Source organism: Panulirus ornatus, chromosome 32, assembly GCF_036320965.1.
Source record: "Panulirus ornatus isolate Po-2019 chromosome 32, ASM3632096v1, whole genome shotgun sequence".
Classification (NCBI taxonomy): Eukaryota; Metazoa; Arthropoda; class Malacostraca; order Decapoda; family Palinuridae; genus Panulirus; species Panulirus ornatus.
In genome coordinates this window covers 16,139,593-16,161,946 of record NC_092255.1, presented here as the reverse complement: position 1 = coordinate 16,161,946, position 22,354 = coordinate 16,139,593, and the positions used below count along the sequence as shown (strand labels likewise).

The following is a 22,354-nucleotide window of genomic DNA, read 5'->3' as shown; positions in this document are numbered from 1 at the left end:
CCACACACGCAAATATACATACCTACACAGCTTTCCATGGTTTACCCCAGACGCTTCACATGCCTTGATTCAATCCACTGACAGCACGTCAAACCCTGTATACCACATCGCTCCAATTCACTCTATTCCTTGCCCTCCTTTCACCCTCCTGCATGTTCAGGCCCCGATCACACAAAATCTTTTTCACTCCATCTTTCCACCTCCAATTTGGTCTCCCTCTTCTCCTCGTTCCCTCCACCTCCGACACATATATCCTCTTGGTCAATCTTTCCTCACTCATTCTCTCCATGTGCCCAAACCATTTCAAAACACCCTCTTCTGCTCTCTCAACCACGCTCTTTTTATTTCCACACATCTCTCTTACCCTTACGTTACTTACTCGATCAAACCACCTCACACCACACATTGTCCTCAAACATCTCATTTCCAGCACATCCATCCTCCTGCGCACAACTCTATCCATAGCCCACGCCTCGCAACCATACAACATTGTTGGAACCACTATTCCTTCAAACATACCCATTTTTGCTTTCCGAGATAATGTTCTCGACTTCCACACATTTTTCAAGGCTCCCAAAATTTTCGCCCCCTCCCCCACCCTATGATCCACTTCCGTTTCCATGGTTCCATCCGCTGACAGATCCTGAATACAAATTTGAACCTTAATACAATAAAATACAGTTACTGAGATACAGCTGCATGATTTGGTTTTTTCACGGGGATCAAGGCATACACTGATGTATTTATGGATGATAAATCAATAAGCACAGAAAAAAAATACAGTAATGGGAGAAAATTATAATTAGTGGCTTTAAAAAGGAATTTTTTTGAGATGTATTCGAGACAAAATATTCAAGAACAAATAACTAGAACAAATTATAATGAAGAAAACTGGAGAGACAAAGGGGGTGACAAGAGGATGTATGGTGATAATGGTGGGAGTTGGTGACGCAGGGAAGTGGATGCTGGGATGGTGATAATAGGAAGTGTTTTGTGGGATGGTGATAGTAGAAAGTGGATGGTGGGATGGTGATAGTAGAAAGTGGATGGTGGGATGGTTATAGTAGGAAGTGGATGGTGGGTTGGTGATAGCAGAAAGTGGATGGTGGGTTGGTGATAGTAGAAAGTGGATGGTGGGTTGGTAATAGTAAAAAGTGGATAGTGGGATGGTGATAGTAGGAAGTGGATGGTGGGATGGTGATGGTAGGAAGCGGATGGTGGGATGGTGATAGCAGAAAGTGGATGGTGGGTTGGTGATAGTAGAAAGTGGATGGTGGGTTGGTAATAGTAAAAAGTGGATAGTGGGATGGTGATAGTAGGAAGTGGATGGTGGGATGGTGATAGCAGGAAGTGGATGGTGGGATGGTGATAGTAGGAAGTGGATGGTGGGTTGGTAATAGTAAAAAGTGGATAGTGAGATGGTCATAGCAGTAAATGGATGGTGGGATGGTAATACTGGTAAGCGGGTTGGACAATTGTAATTATTGGGAAGTGGATAGTCAGTTTGTGGCGCTGGAAAGTGGATAGGTGGATGGCATTAGGGGATAGTGACCAGAAGAAAGTAACTCCGTAACATAAAACCGAAAAGCCTCTTGAGGAAAATGCAATAATAACTTACGACTAAAATGAAATTATAACTTTTCACGTAACTTTGGTAGAGAGAGAGAGAGAGAGAGAGAGAGAGAGAGAGAGAGAGAGAGAGAGAGAGAGAGAGAGAGAGAGAGAGAGAGAGAGAGAATTTCATCCAGGCCACCAATACGTGCTCCATGGTCAGAGGAACAACTCGCTGGAGACTTCAGAGGGATAAAGACGTGAGAAAAGCGTCGTGTGAAAGCTTAGCCCCTGACGTAATGCTCAGGGTTAGGATTTGGACACAGGTGCTTCGTGACCTTTAGCGGCAGCTTATTACACACACACACACACACACACACACACACAATAAAAGGCCCCAGGGGCACACTTGGTGCTCCTGAGGGTGTACAGGGCGTTGACGAAGGAATATAAGGGGCGCCCTAAGGGCATATATGGTGATTCTAAGGCCGTACCGGACGCCCGTGTGGGTACACGAGGACCTAAGTACAAGGGCCTGTATGGCTGAACCTGATGGTTTATCCATCGATCCTGAGAATGTACAATAGCGACTCTGAGGGTGAACAGGAGGACCCCAGAGGGTGTGGGAGCAATCCCGAGGGTGCGGAGGACGACCTTGATGCTTGGCGCCTCAGTGACAATCTCTCCCACGCTGATGACAACCAACCACACGCTGACCTCATGCTGACCAAGGCCTACTACTCAGGCAGGGGGGTGTTCAGGGAATAGTCAGTCACTCTCATCCGTCGTGACAGAAGGCTCCTCCTTCGTCATTAGCGCTCCTCCTTCGTCATTAGCGCTCCTCCTTCGTCATTAGCGCTCCTCCTTCGTCATTAGCGCTCCTCCACCGTCAGTAGCGCTCCTCCATCGTCCGTAGCAGCACATCACTCCCGACTTTTCATCTTCCTGGCAGAGCTCTGTGGTGATTCGTCTCCCACGGCCTGCAAGCGGATACACACTCCCCATGAGATCCTCCAGCACGAACGCATCTCCTGTGGCTACCTCGATGAACCTCCTCCAGCACGAACGCATCTCCTGTGGCTACCTCGATGAACCTCCTCCAGCACGAACGCATCGCCTGTGGCTACCTCGATGAACCTCCTCCAGCACGAACGCATCTCCTGTGGCTACCTCGATGAACCTCCTCCAGCACGAACGCATCTCCTGTGGCTACCTCGATGAACCTCCTTCAGCACGAACGCATCGCCTGTGGCTACCTCGATGAACCTCCTCCAGCACGAACGCACCTCTTGTGGCTACCTCCATAACCTCCTCCAGCAAGAACGCATCGCCTGTGGCTACCTCGATGACCTACTCCAGCACGAACGCACCTCCTGTGGCTACCTCCATAACCTCCTCCAGCAAGAACGCATCGCCTGTGGCTACCTCGATGACCTACTCCAGCACGAACGCATCGCCTGTGGCTACTTCGATGAACCTTCTCCAGCAAGAACGCATCTCCTGTGGCTACCTCAATAACCTCCTCCAGCACGAACGCATCTCCTGTGGCTACCTCGATGAACCTCCTCCAGCACGAACGCATCTCCTGTGGCTACCTCTATGAACCTCCTCCAGCAAGAACGCATTGCCTGTGGTTCGCTCCAGCCCGAAAATCATCTTCCACGACTTCCTTCAGCCGAAACTCATCTTCTATATGCTCCTTCAGCGGGAGCTCTCATTTCCCCATGGCCTCCTCCTCCTCCATCAGGAACTCACTTCCTAAGCCCTCCCCTCCAGCGGATACCCCATGTGGCACCGTCAACATGGTCTTGTACCGTGGTTCAAGGAGCGAAGCACACAAACAAGGCGGTCCCATCTGATCTTAAGGTTACTATACATACTTCATTTGATCATGAATCTACTTCTGTAAGGGTGTGTTTATAATCTACCTCTGTCACTGTGTGCTTGTATCATCTATCCCTATAACTGTGTTTGTAATCTACCCCGGTCACTGTGTGTTTGTAATCTACCTCTGTCACTGTGTGTTTGTAATCTACCTCTGTCACTGTGTGTTTGTAATCTACCCCTGTCACTGTGTGTTTGTAATCTACCCCTGTCACTGTGTGTTTGTAATCTACCTCTGTCACTGTGTGTTTGTATCATCTATCCCTATAACTGTGTTTGTAATCTACCCCTGTCACTGTGTGTTTGTAATCTACCTCTGTCACTGTGTGTTTGTATCATCTATCCCTATAACTGTGTTTGTAATCTACCCCTGTCACTGTGTGTTTGTAATCTACCCCTGTCACTGTGTGTTTGTAATCTACCTCTGTCACTGTGTGTTTGTATCATCTATCCCTATAACTGTGTTTGTAATCTACCCCTGTCACTGTGTGTTTGTAATCTACCCCTGTCACTGTGTGTTTGTAATCTACCTCTGTCACTGTGTGTTTGTATCATCTATCCCTATAACTGTGTTTGTAATCTACCTCTGTCACTGTGTGTTTGTATCATCTATCCCTATAACTGTGTTTGTAATCTACCCCTGTCACTGTGTGTTTGTAATCTACCTCTGTCACTGTGTGTTTGTAATCTACCTCTGTAACCGTGTTTGTGTTCTCCTCATAAGAAAAAGAGATGCAAACCTAAGGGTTTACAGATCGGCCCTGACGATGGACAGGATGGCCCTCAAAGATGAACAGGGCAAGCCCTGAGGAACAGTAAACCCGCCCGCCCTCAAATGGTACACTGCGGTCATGTGGCTGTACAAAACAGTCCCAAAAATGTTCAAGGTAATGGGGGTGCATAAGACAGCCCCCAGTGAGGAGGTGGGGCTACATGGCGGACATGGGGCATAACAAGGTCACCATACATCTGGGTGCAGTACAGAACATAAAATCACATCTGCATGTAATAAAGCACAAAAGAAAATACACCTGATGCCACAATCGCCCAAAGAAACCACATCTGGATGTGATAAACACCATAAAAATACACCCAGATGCAACGAAGGGACGTTGGGATGCAGCAAACTGACACACAATACAACCCACACGCAATGAATACCAGTGACTTTGAGACGTCGAGATGAAGACATGACAAACAAGAATGTCGCTGTATAACGGCATGAGACATCTCGTTCAAACTCACGGCTGATAATATCTGCGCCTCCTCAGCTACACGATAAGTTTACAGACCTCTCTTTTATCTTTCACTCTGAAATATCCGTGTGTCCGTCTCTACTCCTACCCACGTCAAGAGTGTCTGTTCTCTTCCACTATCACGAACAGCCTCGTTAAAGGGGGACCCCAGTGGTCCGTTGTTCTTTGATATCGGTTGGATTCAGTTGCCCCAGTGGTCTGTTGTTCTTTGATTTCGGTTGGATTCAGTTGCGTCCAGTTGTATCGATGTATTCTCGTTCGTCTCCCAAAATGTGTCGTAAGGAAGTAGCAGCCGACGACGATATGTGATGGAGGGGATAACCGGAGACGAGTGTTGAAAAGAGGACGAGAGAAACCCGTTGGTAGCGCAGCTGACGCTAAACTAAGACGACTGAAGAGGAGTGACACCTTCGGAAGACTACAGAAGATAACTCAAGTTGGCAACCTTTTCTTATTTTTTTTTTTTCCAACCTGCTGGTGATCGGCTGCTGAAGTCGGTGTGCCAGATGCGCCTCACAGTCTACTAGCGTGATCATGTGTGGTTTAAGAGACCAGTGAGCTGTCACAGACTAGGATAAAGTGAACGAGTGTGATTAGGTGTAGGCGACAATGTACAGTAAACTAGGGTTATCAAGAGTGGGTCACAGCCCAGCCTAAAGCAAACTAGTGTGACCAAGTGTGGGGGGGTCACAGTATGCATTAAACTAGCGTGACCAAGTGTGGGGGCCACAGTATGCATTAAACTAGCGTGACCAAGTGTGGGGGTCACAGTATGCATTAAACTAGCGTGACCAAGTGTGGGGGGTCACAGTATGCATTAAACTAGCGTGACCAGGTGTGGGGGTCACAGTATGCATTAAACTAGCGTGACCAAGTGTGGGGGGTCACAGTATGCATTAAACTAGCGTGACCAAGTGTGGGGGTCACAGTATGCATTAAAGTAGCGTGACCAAGTGTGGGGGGGGGTCACAGTATGCATTAAACTTGTGTGACCAAGTGTGGGGGCCACAGTATGCATTAAACTAGCGTGACCCAGTGCGGGGGTCACAGTTCGGGATTTTCAGAAAACAAACGTGACCAAGTGTGGGGGGTCACAGTATGCATTGAAGTAGCGTGACCTAGTGTGGGGGTCACAGTATGCATTAAACTAGCGTGACCAAGTGTGGGGGGTCACAGTATGCATTAAACTAGCGTGACCCACTGTGGGGGTCACAGTTCGGGATTTTCAGTAAACAAACGTGACCAAGTGTGGTTTCCAGAAGTCTCGTAGCTTCGACACCCCAAATGTAACTCGGATGCAATGCCCCTTCCCTCCCTCTAAACACACACATATTCCACCACATCAAATCACACTTAAGATGAACTCATTGTCTATCAAATATGGACTTGCCCTTCTGAACACACACTACGAACTCTGAGGGAGAGTGCTGCTTGTAAAACTGTTCGAGACGCTTAAGTGACAAGACAATTCCTTTTCAATATCAAAATCTATATTCGTCTAAATATTGACACACAGGTGTTGTTATGTGTAAAGTAAATTGACTCAGTATAGCAAGGTGTAGTGTGTGTGTGTGTGTGTGTGTGTGTGTGTGTGTGTGTGTGTGTGTGTGTGTGTGTAGGGACCATAATGGATCATGAAAAAGGACGTTATTTAATACCAATATTAAAGTAAGGATTTTTGATGGCCAATTATGTAAGCTTAATTCACTTTTAAGAGTTCTGTTATCAATAGGCTATGCAGAAGGCGAGTCATGTGACGTTCTGATATACTAAGTATGAAAGAGAAAGAGTTGAGGCTGAAATCAACGAAAGAGGAAGGTAAAGAAAATGTGAAATAGTAAAGAAAATGGTATGTAGTACAGACTGGAAAAAAAAACGAAACGAAAATGAGGTATGGTGACGAATAACGGAAAAATGGAACACAGAGAAATAGTCAACACTAACCGTATGAGGGAGGCTCCGTGTTGGATGTGGGCGTGTCCCTGGTGGGCGGAGGGAGTGCGTGCTGGGGGAGGAACCACCAGGAGGCCGTCCCCACCGACGTGCAGTTGGGTGAAGGTGGGCAGCGTCCCGGCGGAGCACGAATGGGAGATCTTCCGCGGTGGGGGCGGAGGAGGTGGAGCCATCACTGTCAACATGGGAGGGAAGGAGAGAGCTGGGTTAGCTACTGGCGGTGACACACACGCACACACAAGCATAGTACACATACACACAGTACACGTAGCCTCTTGATCACGCGAAGACTCGCTCTCAGAAAAACAGTCCTCAAGAGGGAATTCTTGTACCATTCGTAACCTGTAATGATAATAATCTTGAACGAGAGAGGGAGACAATTGCAGTTAAGATGGTTCTTATATGTACAGTCACGGACGAAAGTCCCGCTAACATTCCTGATCGAAGCGGTACTGAGGCTGAAGCTTGTACCACAGAGCCATCTATGTTTGAGATTCCCAACTAATCTTGAGTTTCCACCACAGAGCCATCTAGGTTTGAGATTCCCAACTACTCTTAAGTTTCCACTACAGAGCCATCTATGTTTGAAATTCCCACGTCATATCATTAGGAAATTTCCATCGTGTTTTAAATTTCTACTAACAGTCCCCTCTTTTTGATATTTCCAACGTGTTTTGTGTTTACAACAGAGCCATCTACGTTTGAGGTCCCTAACGAGCCCTATGCATCTACTACTTGGCCATCTATGACCAAGATTCATTTAGAGTCCCAAGCTTCTGCTGTAGTGCCATACAGCCTCCCTCCTAGGCCACAGTCGCGTGCACACGTTCGCAGAATTCTCTGATCACATTACTTACCTTCAAAGAACTTACCGACTGCACAAGCCCTTTAAACACTGCATCGCTGACTGTGATGTATCTGAAAATGTGAAGACGCAGTGTTTTAAAGATGGCCGATGGGCAGGTGGTGCAAGATGTATATCCCAACTACTCACTTGATCCTTGCAATAGGAACAATCCACTTAAGAGCTTTTGAACAAAGGCTTCAGAGGAGCCCCATGAAACAGCAGTTCGAACCCTGCATCGAACCGCGCCAGCAGCTTCGCGAGGCCTCCAGAAACACACGAGACTTCCAATCTCTCCCAAGAGAAGGGAAATCAGCGTTCTCAGAACCTCCTCTTTGAGGACTGACGCAACACGAGCCGTTTATCGTAACTCACCTGGGCCACCTGATTTAAAGACGTATGCTAAGGCAAAGCGCATCGGAAGGCAAACACGGCTCTATATGGAAGAGATCCCCATCAACTTCATTCATCACGGAGACCAACGAGTATAGAGTTATAGGGAAGACTTCACACCCAGTACACAAAGGATCACATTCCTAAAAGGATGCACAGCTGTTTCGGATCCCTTAGTTCAGTAATGAAGACTGGTGGACGGTACAGGGATATGCACACACACACAAAAGAAAAGACAGGAAACCACCTTCCTTGAGGTAGACGCCTGCCTGTCTTCATAGCAACGCAGTATATAACATTCTTGACCCGGTCCGGCTTTGTGGTGATCTCACCCACCACCTTACGTAAGCCGGCGGGGATCGCCCCACCTTGCGTCAGGTGAGGGAGGTTTGGAAACTACAATGTCGGGTTGGATCATCGATGGGTCCACTGAACCCGAGCGGGTTCCGGAGGCCGGCCGATGCTTCTTTGTCTCTCGAGCTGCTTCGTCCGCCGCTGTTTTCCTCCAAGGTTTTACCGCGTCTATATACGGTGGGGGTTTTTCTCCGCTCTTCACAGTCATTTTTCACTGCCAGAACCCAAAGATTTAGACATATAGATAGATGTACAGATGGAGGTAACAGTCAGAGTTACTTATGCTTGCTAAGCAGCTGCGAGGCTGCAGTCCAAGTGGGAACAGGGTAAAGAGGGATCCACTGGAGTAAAGAAGGCCCTCGACGATGTTATATAAATATATTCCGTTTCCTCCACTGACGATGATACAGCCTCAATGAGGGCGCCTTCTCGCTCTCTCTCTCTCTCTCTCTCTCTCTCTCTCTCTCTCTCTCTCTCTCTCTCTCTCTCTCTCACACATATTAACATCATCTCCTCCCTTGTCTCCACGTCCTTATCAACACCTCCCTTTCCGTATAGCAGTGTGTATGAAGGAGCCGCTCGTCCCTCACCAAGGGTGTGTCACGAGAGGGGTCGGCCTCCCACGCCCTGGCCTGCAGGAGGGAGTCTATAATGCAGGCTTGTGGATCTCCTGATTACGTGAGTTGTGAGTCAGCCGAAGTTGTATGTCGGCTTCTTGAAATAAAGACTCGATTGTAAGTTTGTGTGTGTGTGTGTGTGTGTGTGTGTGTGTAAGTTGTATGTCGTATTGTATGGTCGCCCTTTACACATTTATCAACCTGGTGTTACTTACTGAGGTCTGTACTATCATAATTACCTATAATTACTTCAGTGTTAACTATGTGATTACTGTGATGTTAACTTTAGTTTTGACATTCAAAAAGTCTTCATCGTACGTTTTCTTCGTATCTTTTTTTTCTAATATCATTTTATTATCTTTATTATACTTAACTGCTGTTTACCCACGACAGCCAGGTAGTGATTTTTTTTAGTCATAAATAATAATATCCCTGGGGATAGGGGAGAAAGAATACTTCCCACGTATTCCCTGCATGTCGTCGTAGAAGGCGACTAAAAGGGGAGGGAGCGTGGGGCTGGAAATCCTCCCATCTCATTTTTTTTTTCAATTTTCCAAAAGAAGGAACAGAGAAGGGGGGCCAGGTGAGGATATTCCCTAAAAGGCCCAGTCCTCTATTCCTAACGCTACCTCGCCAACGCGGGAAATGGCGAATAGTTTGAAAGAAAAAAAAAAGAAAAAATAATAATAATTCACTAGACATGAACTTTCGTTCTACGTGTTATCAATAACGTTCTCACAGAACATACTCCTCAGGGCACTTTGTTGTTACCACCGTCTTGTACTCATCGTAACTGATAACAGATAACATATCTTACGATAACACCTGCTGGGTGCCTGACTATCTTAAATATAACCCTTCCATCAAGAGCAATATCTGGCTCTCTCTCTCTCTCTCTCTCTCTCTCTCTCTCTCTCTCTCTCTCTCTCTCTCTCTAGGATTTGTGCTACGATGTCTTTTGCGAAACAAACACACACACATTCCGAAAATGTAAAGGTCACTTAGAAATCGAAATTTGGGAAGGGGGATCGTTCGTGTGTGTGTGTGTGTGTGTGTGTGTGTGTGTGTGTGTGTACACTACCCAAATACTCATCTCTATGTTAGTATCCTTTTTTGTATATATGGCGAGGGAGATTTACATTCGTGAGGTCTCATCTCTTACCCTTGCATCTCTGTCATACAGGCATCGTTACTTACCAACAGCCGACGCACTTAACACCTACCCGCCCATGGCTTAGATGCGTCCAAACACGAAACCTAAGACTCCCTCGCAGAGGAAATGCTTCCTCACGTCCCACGTCTCTTGCCTCATTTCCTTGTGCCTCCCCACGTCCCTCCGTACACCTCTCTCTTGCCACACTGCCTGTTGCTTCCTCACGTCCCTCTGTATACCTCTCTTGTCACACGGCCTGTTGCTTCCCCCATGTCCCTCCGTACACCTCTCTCTCACTTGCCTCAGTTCCTATTGCTTTATCATGTCCCTCCGTACACCCGTCTCTTGCCTCAGTTCCTATTGCTTCATCATGTCCCTCCGTACACCTCTCTCTCTCTCATACCACACTGCCTGTTGCTTCCTCGCGTCCCCCCGCACACCCCTGTCGCCTCTCTTCCTGTAGTGCCCTCTAATTCTGAACTCTCTCGTTACCTCACAAATGTATTGGACGGTAAGGTCTTCCTACCTTCCTAAGATACCATAGGTGGTCATCACGTCTTCCGTTATCCTTCTGTATCCCAAAGTGGGCATCACAGGGGAGGAGCGGCGACGCCCGCCCGCCCGCGCGCACGCCACATCCTCACCTCTCCTCGCCACTCTTTCCACCCAGGTCTGCTGCCAGGCTTGATGTCTTTATGGACTCTCTCTCTCTCTCTCTCTCTCTCTCTCTCTCTCTCTCTCTCTCTCTCTCTCTCTCTCTCTCTCCAGCAGCTCCATGTGGCTCCTTTGGCGAGATGGGAGGGGGACAGAGTGTCGTGGGATGTCGCAACGTAGGCCAAAATATGAGTCATGTTCATCATCATCATCACACACTCCATGTACAAGGAGGTACCCATCCACCCACCCCTTTTTTTTCTTCTTCTTCTTCGTCTTGACCTGAATAATACACTCTGCCTCCCTCACCATGCTTCGTACACTGTGGAATGACCGGGTCAACCAACTGGCATGGTAGGAGAGAGGAGTTCTTGAACATTGTGAAACGTGTGTGTTATGCTGTCCATAATTCACTATGTCACCACTTCAGCTCATTCCGTTCATTCACAATTCTCGATACTAAGAAGAAAAAAAAATATATATTTCTTTACATCTCTAGTCTTGCTTCATATCATACAATGACTTCTCGTGGTTCATTCAGTGCAACATCTTTTTTTTTCTTTTCAGATCTCTGTTCACTGTCAACGTGAAGGACACGATCTTATAATATTTTTTTTTCATATAAGTGTAAGTGTTTTGTGTTCATCTGCGAGAGGCTACAGCACTGTCAGCTGTGACCCTGTCGACACAGATGCTGATGACAGCACTGTAACTCAGCGCATTCCCCTCCCTGCTCACTGCCAGCGATGCAGACAACACCTGACTCAGCGCCACACACACACACACACACACACACACACACACACACACACACACCTACCTTTCATCTTGACATGTGTATCAGATCTACTCGATGCTGCAATAATGGTGACAGACACCGACCCTTGAGCACGACACGGTACGACCCTTGGGCATGAGAGTGGCCTGGCCTTTGATCCTAAAAGGGTTATGTCAAATACCCAAGGGTCATACACTGTCATGCTCGAGAGTGTCTCCATGGTTGTTTAATTTGTTTATGGATGGGGTGGTTAGGGAGGTGAATGCAAGAGTTTTGGAGAGAGGGCAAGTATGCAGTCTGTTGTCGATGAGGGCTTGGGAAGTGAGTCAGTTGCTGTTCGCTGATGATACAGCGCTGGTGGATGATTCGGGTGGGAAACTGAAGAAGTTGGTGACTGAGTTTGGTAAAGTGTGTGAAAGATGAAAGCTGAGAGTAAAGGTCATCAGGTTCAGTAGGGTTGAGGGACAAGCAAATTGGGAGGTAAATTTGAATGGAGAAAAACTGGAGGAAGTGAAGTGTTTTAGATATCTGGGAGTGGATTTGGCAACGGGTGGAACCATGGAAGTGGAAGAGAGTCACAAGGTGGGGGAGGGGGGCGAAGGTTCTGGGAGCGATGAAGAATGTGTGGAGGGCGAAAACGTTATCTCGGAGAGAAAAATGGGTATTTTTGAAGGAATAGTGATTCCAACAATGTTATATGGTTGCGAGGCAGGGGCTATGGATAGGGTTGCGCGGAGGAGGGTGGATGTACTTTAAATTAAATGTTTGAGGATACTATGTGGTGTGAGGTGGTTTGATCGAGTAAGTAATGAACGGGTAAGAGAGATGTGTGGTAATAAAAAGAGTGTGGTTGAGAGAGCAGAAGAGGGTGTTTTGAAATGGTTTGGTCACATGGAGAGAATGAGAGAGGAAATACTGACCAAGAGAATATATGTGTCAGAGGTGGAGGGAACGAGAAGTGGGAGAACATATTGGAGGTGGAAGGATGGAGTGAAAAAGATTTTGAGTGATTGAGGCCTGAACATACAGGGGGTTGAAAGGTGTGCAAGGAATAGAGTGAATTGGAACGATGTGGTATACCGGGGTCGACGTGCTGTTAAAGGATTGAACCAGGGCATGTGAAGCGTCTGGGGTAAACCATGGAAAGTTTTGTGGGGCCTGGATGTGGAAGGGGAGCTGTGGTTTCGGTGCATTACACATGACAGCTAGAGACTAAGTGTGAACGACTGTGACCTTTGTTGTCTTTTCCTAGCGCTACCTCGCGCGCGCGCGCGGGGGGGACCGGGGGAGCTATTTCATGTGTAGCGGGGTGGCAACGAGAATGGATGAAGGCAGCATGTATGAATATGCACATGTGTATATATGGATATGTCTATGTATGTATACGTTGAAATGTATAGGAATATATATGTACATTTGTGAGTTTCTGTATATACATGTGTATGTGGATGGGTTGGGCCATTCTTTCGTCCGTTTCCTTGCGCTACCTCGCTACCTCGTGGGAGACAGCGACTAAGTATAATATATATATATATATATATATATATATATATATATATATATATATATATATATATATATATATATATATATATGAAATACGGTCGTGTGTTACATAGAAACATAGACACCCCCAATAACAAAGCGAAGTTCCTATGTAAACTAACAAGTGGAAGGTGAGAAAAGTGTGAAACCTAATGTTAGAAAAATATATATGAATAGGTCTCACATGAATTGATGTCAGCTATAAAACGCCAGGATGGTTCGTAGCCGCGTTTTGCGGACGTTCTGTTAACATGACGCGCACGAAATTTGTGCTGAATTGCGATAATATGTATTTTTTTTTCCTTTGGTGCTAGATGATACATGCACCCAACACTGACGACTCCTGGATGGATTCTGAGAGAGAGAGAGAGAGAGAGAGAGAGAGAGAGAGAGAGAGAGAGAGAGAGAGAGAGAGAGAGAGTGTGTGTGTGTGTGTGTGTGTGTGTCTCGACCAATCCTGACGACGCTTTTTTGTGAGCTCTGTCAAGCGGGAACCCGACGCCAGCGATCACTATTTTATTTCTTTTTGTTTTCGTTCATATCGGCCACGTAAGTCCGCGGTCACCACTACACACGCCAGATAGCCTGGGCGCTGACACAGCCTTCAAACTGAAATCACCAATTGCGGGAAACTGGACGTGGGAAAGTCGAATCACGTGATACTCAAGACGAGATCCGTGGCGAAAGAGGCAAGAGCCAACGAACACACCCAAACCGGGAGAAAATAATTTACCGACAAACACACAAACTCCTGAGAATGAAACTTAGACGACACAGATTGGAACAGCGAACACCGGAATTGAGACATCGTGTTATAACAAACTGGGCGGAATATACAACGAAGTAGCGAGATGAGTAAGAATAAGAAAAAGACTGAAGAGTGTACGGGACGGATAGGAGTTAAGAAAATGGTTCCACCCAAACAAGTTAATGGAGAATAACACAACAGGGACGCCATTCCAAGTTGGGCAAGGGGACCAAGTCGGGATCCTCTTACTCCGTGCGAATGGCGTACCTCACACGAAATTATATCTTATCCCCGTACGCCTGCTGATGATGCAGCGACCACCAGGTGCAAAAGGGTTGCTTTAATAACTCTTGACAGTCTATGCGCAACAGCGGTGAGACAAATGACTGGCGATAGTCAACTTTAAGAAGACTGTAAGATTCTGAGGACGTGAAAGAATTAACAGGAGCCACCGAAGGGGAGAAATATAAGTTCCAATAATTCGTCTGTGTATAAGAGCCTTGAAGCTGACGTTAATGCTAACGTGATCACACACACAAAACACACACACACACACACACAGGAACATGAGACGAGGGAAATTATCGCTTGCTCGGTGAGAATACTGCCTTAAAAAGGTCATGGCCAGCGAGAAACGCCAAGAAGACGAATGCGACATTATGTTCCGACTTAGCTGGAGTGTGGTGGCCGTTCGGGCACCTCTGTCTCCTCACTTTCGGTAACTAATAACTGATTGAGGAGGTCCATCGGAATGCAACGACTATTCTTTTTTTTTTTTTTTTTACCCCATCATTGGAGGTAACACGCTGCAAGTGACTGAGGAAGTCCAGCGGAATGAAAACATTACATTTTTACCCCATCATTGGAGGTAACACGCTGCAAGTGACTGAGGAAGTCCAGCGGAATGAAAACATTACATTTTTACCCCATCATTGGAGGTAACACGTTGCGAGTGAGTGAGGAGGTCCAGGGGAATGTAACAACACAGGTATCCATTCCCCACCCACCCACCCACTTATCCCAACAACCCAGTAAAATGCATTACACTGGAGCTACAAATATGTGGAATTAGGTTGCCAATGAGTTACGACTTCGCGGAATACGTTACAGACAGGTTGCGACTGCGTGGAATACGATACGGATGAGTTACGTCTGCGTGGAGTAAGACACAAATGAGTTATGACCGAGTGAAACAAATCACAATCGAGTTCCGACTGCGGGAAATGAGTTACAACCTAATCACTTGTGAGTGCACTATGCTGCGACTGAGTGAAGTAAGTTATAACCGAGTTACGGCTGAGTGATGCAAGTTACAACCGAATTAAGACTGACGAGTTATAACCAAGTTACGACTCCGGGAAACGAGTTACGCACGAATTACGTTTTCAGCTGAGTTCTGACTGAGTGAAACTACTTGCAAATGGATTAGGACTGAGTAAAATAAAGTTATAACCAAATTACAAAGTGAGTGCAACGAGTTACGAAGAGATTAGGGGGAAGAGAGGGAGGGGGGCGGGGGCTGGGGAGGAAAGGGGAGTTCTCGATCTGCATTACCTTTCCTCCTCCTTTTCCTCCCCGAGGGTGAGGAAGGAGCGAGGGAGGGAGTGAGTCTGAAGACATGCCAACCACCGTCATAGCCACAGGGAGACGCGGGGTCATGTGTCCTGGACACCAGCCCTTTTCAAACCAGAGGGAACTCCAGCACCAGAGGCCATGATGCTAAGGACATTACGAGAGAAAAAAAATTATGATGAAAGACCGATTTAGGAAGTCCTAGACCGAGCTGTGGTGGTGGTGGCGCCTGGGTGGGTGGGTAGGGGGAAGGGGTGGAAGACCACTCAAACCATCGTATCTAAATGGAATGACCATAGCTGAATGCCATCTTTCGAAAACATCCTGGCAGTATATATATAAATATATATATATATATATATATATATATATATATATATATATATATATATATATATATACACACACAATATCTGTTGTTAATACCAGTTGTTTATACAAAAAGTAAATAAGTGCGATCCTTCAGGAGATGACGGAACGACCCTCCAATCCATGACCCACAGCTCAAGCTGCTAAAAAAAAAAAAAAAAAATGGTGTCACTCGTCATAATATTCATATTCCCGGCTGACCACTGTGGTAGGCTGTACCTGTCAGAATGTCTCAGAGAAAACGGAACTCCCGCCCAGCCCCCGCCAGCCACGACGTAAACAAAAGCCTGAGTCGAACCCGCTCGAGCTTTTCAACTGCCATCAACTCGGTACCTTCCGTTTAGAACCGACGGATTAAAGTTAGAATAGAGAAAATCATTCGGCTTATGTGACTGGAAATTAAGTAATTCTATACAGTTAGACGTGGCTCAAGAATATGTCTTCAGACTATCACAACCAACCCTGAAACAATAGTATTGACTTGTTCCATAGACGTCCTTTCCCTTTCGTAGACAGTTATAGAGTCCCCGTTTTCTTTAATACCTAAAATACTCATTATGATTAAACAAAATGCTGGTATTCAGCGTTTCCAAACAGATGGTTGGCGTACCTCATAAGTAAAGATGAATACGAATACAATTCCGTTCATGGAGTGATGGGTGATTGTATCTTGCACTTATCTCTACTTGAGTAACGTCGTAAACCTAATATAGCCTCATGTTTCATAGCACTTCACTGACCTGACATGATCACTGAAATATAAAGTGATAGTGTGTGTGTGTGTTACACCATTCGAAAAAGGTTGAGTAACAGCAGTTAACCATAAACTGTGGGTGACTGTGGTGAACAAGACTTGAGAAATCACTCGCTGGATCATCGCTCTAGTTTCTACATACACCGACACTGGGGACTGAATCTCACAGCTTTGCAACCCGAACTTGTGAATTCGTGAGAGGACATCAAGTTCCTATACTGGTGACGCGGTAGCTTAGTGTATCTCGGAATAAAAACTGCAATATTCGATTGACGAACGAAGCCACGGTTTCGTTCAGTGATGAACGATTCCACGAATGTATGTAATGGCACGGCCCTACGCCACCATTACAGAGAAAATCACACGAGCAATAAGGTATAAAAACGAATGCAGTTGACCTTAGACGAGTATCTATAATATTTTTTTCATGGTGAAGCATTGGTACAGACAGACCCCAGTTCAGTCTTTTTTTCTTTAAAGTCATTTACTTAAGGTACCTCCAGAGGTTCACTTCCTCACGGCAGCTCCCTAGACTGTTCCCTCATGGCCACCCTCCCCCCAAAAAGAAAAAGTCAGTCCCTTACAACAGTAATTTTCTTAAGGCAACTCCTCTACGGTCATTTACCTAAGCTTATCAAAGCTCTAGGTAAGTTTCCCTTGGCTCATCAGACAGCCTGGGTTTACCATTTTTTTTTTTTTTCGGTCAGTTTTATCTGTTCTTAAGTTTTGTAGATAAATCAATCATACTATTCCCACGTATTAGGTTTTTTTTTCAAGCTGAGTGATGTGGCATTCTAAACTGATCAATAACGAGGTCAAGGGATAATAAAGAATGAATGGATCCGTTACTATCTCTAGCGATCACTGTGAAGCAGTTCATGCGATATTGGGTTCTTAGTCTTCTTATTTTTTACTCAATTTTTTTTCTCCCCCCACAAACGAAATACGAGAAAAAAAAAAATCGAAACTTAACGACTCCTTTTCGTCGGCACCGGAGAGTTAAAATGCCCGCCTGTTTTAATCTTGATAATTACCCTTCCTTTCCCCGTTCTGTTATGATCCCAGAGAAACTGCGTGAGCTGTGTCTCAAGTGGGGAAGGGGGAGGGGGGGTAAACTCCGTTGGTTACTACAGCAATCTGGAACCTAAGTTCTTGATGCTCATTCTAACCTAAGTTCTCGATGCTCATTCTTGAGAATGAATCCCTTCACGGCAGTTCCTCAGATTGGATCCTCAAACGTGCAGCGTCGAGACATCTTTTTTACACTAAAATGCTGCATTTTCATAACCCAACACTACTACGCGAGTACGTAAAAGCCACAGTCTTTAACCATTAGCGGTGGAGATCTACTTGAAGCACTGGTTTCCACACTCCATAGAAACAGAGGCCACACGTAAGAATGCATTCAGGGGGGCTTTCGTTTAACGTCTTTATATATCTGTCGTCCTCAGTTCCACCATACTTTTGAAATTCAGGTCAACCAATCAGCAAAATCAACGGCCATGGATGTATTGAACCACAGCATCGCTATAATCCGCAGAAAAGTCCAGGTAACGTAAGATTTACGTAACAATCGTAACCCTATTGAACATGGGTAAGGCTTGGTCGTCAAACTACTTTCTGATCAAGTTCCGACACAAATTGAATTTGATAGTTCCGTCAAGCAAGGCTTAATTAGAAGTCACTCACTTCATTAGAATAATTCGTCGTAATATATTTCTGAACTAGTTCTACCATTTAGATCAAAAGTCACAGGCTAGGGAGTCAAACTTAAGATTATCTTCGTCAAACTGGATCAAAATTTGTCGTAAAATTTCAATTTCATGTCTGGCCTAGTTCCATCAAGGTAGGGTATGGGGGTCTGGCCAAGTTCAGTAAAACTGTGTTAGGTGTATAGCGACAGTGGGTCGCTACACAATGGCTTAATACTGTCAGGCTATGCTACAAAGTCTTTGCTATGCTAGGTCTAGTCTGCCCCAGTTCCATCCAATTATGCTAAGTCTCTGGCCTAGTTCCGTCAAGCTAGGGGAGATATCTCTGGCCTAGTATACTCAAGTTTACCTAGATTTCTATGGCCTAGTGCCGTCAACACCAAGTTTGTGGTCATGAAATTATATATTCACTCTGTCGGTTAAATTAACTGATGTTATTTACACATGCAAATCACCACACATGTTGATAACACAAGTAAACCATACGTAACCTTACGGAATCCAGGCTTGACTACCATGGGATCGAGTACAATACTGTCATTGTTACGTTTGAAGTGACTAAAACCTGACAGACAATACTGTCATGCAAATGAATATCACAGCCTATGTTGAAATAGACACCGTACTATCACGCAAATCATCTATTACCACACTCTGACTGGTTGTCAGTAACAATGTTCTTTGGGTTGATTATCATAGTTTTCAATATCATACAAGTGATTAGATATGTTGATGCGGATGGTTTACTTACCAACGGATGCAACTGGCTGAGTGTCAATGAATTTCAAAGTCGTTCACCAAATTGTTGACAGCAATCAGATCCTGGCAGCTCTCAGCACTGATTCATCCATTTCACATGGACTCACGCAATCATCTTCTACATCTATTTTCCAATTGGTCAAAACTGAACTTATAGTCTGCGTAACCAGGTCGTGAAGAAGATTTCTATTATAACACTGATTAATATCCACTCTTCACTCCACTTATCATTCAGTTTGTTAGATGTCTTCTAATTGGACCGGTGCCTTGCGCGTGCATTTAATGATAACGTTTTGAGTACCTTACTCACGTGGTACAGACGGTACAGCAAGCAACAGGTTTGCACTATCGAATGTTACCCCCATACAAGGCTTCCGGTACGAGACTCTACCACGGTACTTCAACTACTGACGTTTTGCCAAACGTACGACTAAGGCAACGTACTTAAAAAAGAAAAAAACATATGTATTTTGGATATTTTGAAAGAAAACTGGCAATACGCACGAGATTTTAAGCAGACTTTGCTTCATATAAATCATAGCTGAGCTTTGAGAAGGCAGAGAATAAAAAGTCAACATGAATTTCAATGGGCAACACCAGGTAAAAGTGGTGGAGAAGGCTGACCTTGCAGTAACCGCGCGATTTTCCGCCAGAAGAATTTTAAGAGCCTGTCATACAAAGTGGCTGGAGACAGTGGGCCCCCTCTCTCTTCATGCCTCAGCATATGGAGTGGGATGAAAGGAAGTACTCCTTTGGCCCGCGGAAACACGAAGTCGCAGAACAACAAAAATCCAGTGGGACATTAGTTGGATCGTGTCAAGAAATTGGTGTCGGGGCAACGAACGGTTAGGAATTCGCTCTTCACAGAGACACGACTGTTTAAGCACGGTTGACCCTATTTGATTATCGGATGATCTAAACCGGACTAATTGATTCTAACGAAGACGAGGCATGTTTAATGGAGACCGAGTGGACCTCACTAAAACGGGGAACACCAGAAACACCAAGTTGATTCCCATGACGTATCTGTCAGTTCATAACAGCTTAAGAACCGTCGCATGTCGCATCCATTTGGATGGTATTAAAGTCCTCGAAACTTGTAGAAATGAATCAAGACGAAATGTCAAGGATGTGATAGTTAACCCATGCGGCTTGATGTTGGAAGACAGTATTTGTGTGTATGTAACATTGTTCGGAGACACAACATGGAACGATGGCTTATATTTCCCAAACACGAGAATTATATTTTCCTTTTTACTCCTCAAAAACACAGTATTTCTTCGTATGTTTACTACGCCATCTAGCAGAGAAGCCAACAGTGTGGGATTGAGATAAAAGTCAAAGTCCTTTTAAACCTGTCGTTATGGTTCCATTTAGTGAATAGTTGAGAAGAGACCAGCTTACAACAGCAAAAATGGAACTGCGATCAAGTTCATGGATCAGGAAGTATTCAGCAAGCTGTTCGCATTATACACAAAGCCAAAACTAGAATATCATTCTTAAGTTTGATTACCGTACCCAAAGGTTCAATGGAAAGCAATTATGTTACTAGCATAGGAAAGATGAGTTACTGACAGAGACTAAAAATTCTCCCACCTTGGCAGAGAGAAGAGTGAGGGGTGATATGATCACAATCCGCTAATCTTTAAAACAAGTCGATGACGTAACAGCGACGATTCTTCGAGAGATGATGGGGGAAGAACCGCCAAAGGACAGAGCATGAAATTAAGCACGAAACTTGTTGAAAAATATGCGAGGAAGTACTTCTTTGCTAATAACAGCGGCGGATGAGCCGAATAAAATGACTGGACATACCTAATGCACATACCATACAGAAATCTAAGATGAATGGTAATATTCAAGAGTTGGGGGCCCCCTCACCATACAGTACAAATAAGTGATTATAAAGGTAATTACCAACACACCTGGCTTATGGGTAAAGACGTGGTACACATATATAAACTATCACAAGACAGGGTAACATGAGTGTAAAACTCTTCCCTCTTAGTCAATCGCATGTTTACCAAATGGCGTCCTGGCTACGTCTCTTCGTTGTATATCAACTGACATATATTTCTCTCTTGTGTCTCCCCTGATGATGTGATTATTACACGAAAGTGCACTTGGGAACTTGTTTAATTTTCCCAATGGACTCTTAGGAATATATAATATATATATATATATATATATATATATATATGGTGTGGGAGGCAAGTTGTTAGAAGCAGTGAAAAGTTTTTATCGAGGATGTAAGGCATGTGTACGTGTAGGAAGAGAGGAAAGTGATTGGTTCTCAGTGAATGTAGGTTTGCGGCAGGGGTGTGTGATGTCTCCATGGTTGTTTAATTTGTTTATGGATGGGGTTGTTAGGGAGGTAAATGCAAGAGTCTTGGAAAGAGGGGCAAGTATGAAGTCTGTTGGGGATGAGAGAGCTTGGGAAGTGAGTCAGTTGTTGTTCGCTGATGATACAGCGCTGGTGGCGGATTCATGTGAGAAACTGCAGAAGCTGGTGACGGAGTTTGGTAAAGTGTGTGGAAGAAGAAAGTTAAGAGTAAATGTGAATAAGAGCAAGGTTATTAGGTACAGTAGGGTTGAGGGTCAAGTCAATTGGGAGGTGAGTTTGAATGGAGAAAAACTGGAGGAAGTGAAGTGTTTTAGATATCTGGGAGTGGATCTGTCAGCGGATGGAACCATGGAAGCGGAAGTGGATCATAGGGTGGGGGAGGGGGCAAAAATTTTGGGAGCCTTGAAAAATGTGTGGAAGTCGAGAACATTATCCCGGAAAGCAAAAATGGGTATGTTTGAAGGAATAGTGGTTCCAACAATGTTGTATGGTTGCGAGGCGTGGGCTATGGATAGAGTTGTGCGCAGGAGGATGGATGTGCTGGAAATGAGATGTTTGAGGACAATGTGTGGTGTGAGGTGGTTTGATCGAGTAAGTAACGTAAGGGTAAGAGAGATGTGTGGAAATAAAAAGAGCGTGGTTGAGAGAGCAGAAGAGGGTGTTTTGAAGTGGTTTGGGCACATGGAGAGAATGAGTGAGGAAAGATTGACCAAGAGGATATATGTGTCGGAGGTGGAGGGAACAAGGAGAAGAGGGAGACCAAATTGGAGGTGGAAAGATGGAGTGAAAAGGATTTTGTGTGATCGGGGCCTGAACATGCAGGAGGGTGAAAGGAGGGCAAGGAATAGAGTGAATTGGAGCGATGTGGTATACAGGGGTTGACGTGCTGTCAGTGGATTGAATCAAGGCATGTGAAGCGTCCGGGGTAAACCATGGAAAGCTGTGTAGGTATGTATATTTGCGTGTGTGGACGTATGTATGTACATGTGTATGGAGGGGGTTGGGCCATTTCTTTCGTCTGTTTCCTTGCGCTACCTCGCAAACGCGGGAGACAGCGACGAGGTATAAAAAAAAAAAAAAAAAAAAAAAAAAAAAAAATATATATATATATATA

At 45.2% G+C, this 22,354-nt stretch overlaps 1 protein-coding gene across 3 annotated transcripts in view; it reads right to left on the bottom strand.

Annotated features, from left to right (window-relative positions):
• Positions 1-19,251, bottom strand: part of LOC139759067 (uncharacterized) — a 184,043-nt gene extending 164,792 nt beyond the window's left edge. For all 3 annotated transcript variants that reach the window (XR_011714992.1, XM_071680997.1, XM_071680998.1), the window contains exons 1-2: positions 18,889-19,251; positions 6,636-6,819 (exon numbers count right to left, since the gene is read on the bottom strand). Coding sequence is in view for 2 of the 3 variants with exons in the window: in XM_071680997.1 (XP_071537098.1) it covers positions 6,636-6,817 (182 nt within the window). In the remaining variant the exon portion in view is untranslated. The remainder of the gene's footprint in view (positions 1-6,635; positions 6,820-18,888) is intronic.
• Between the last annotated feature and the right edge of the window lie 3,103 nt (positions 19,252-22,354).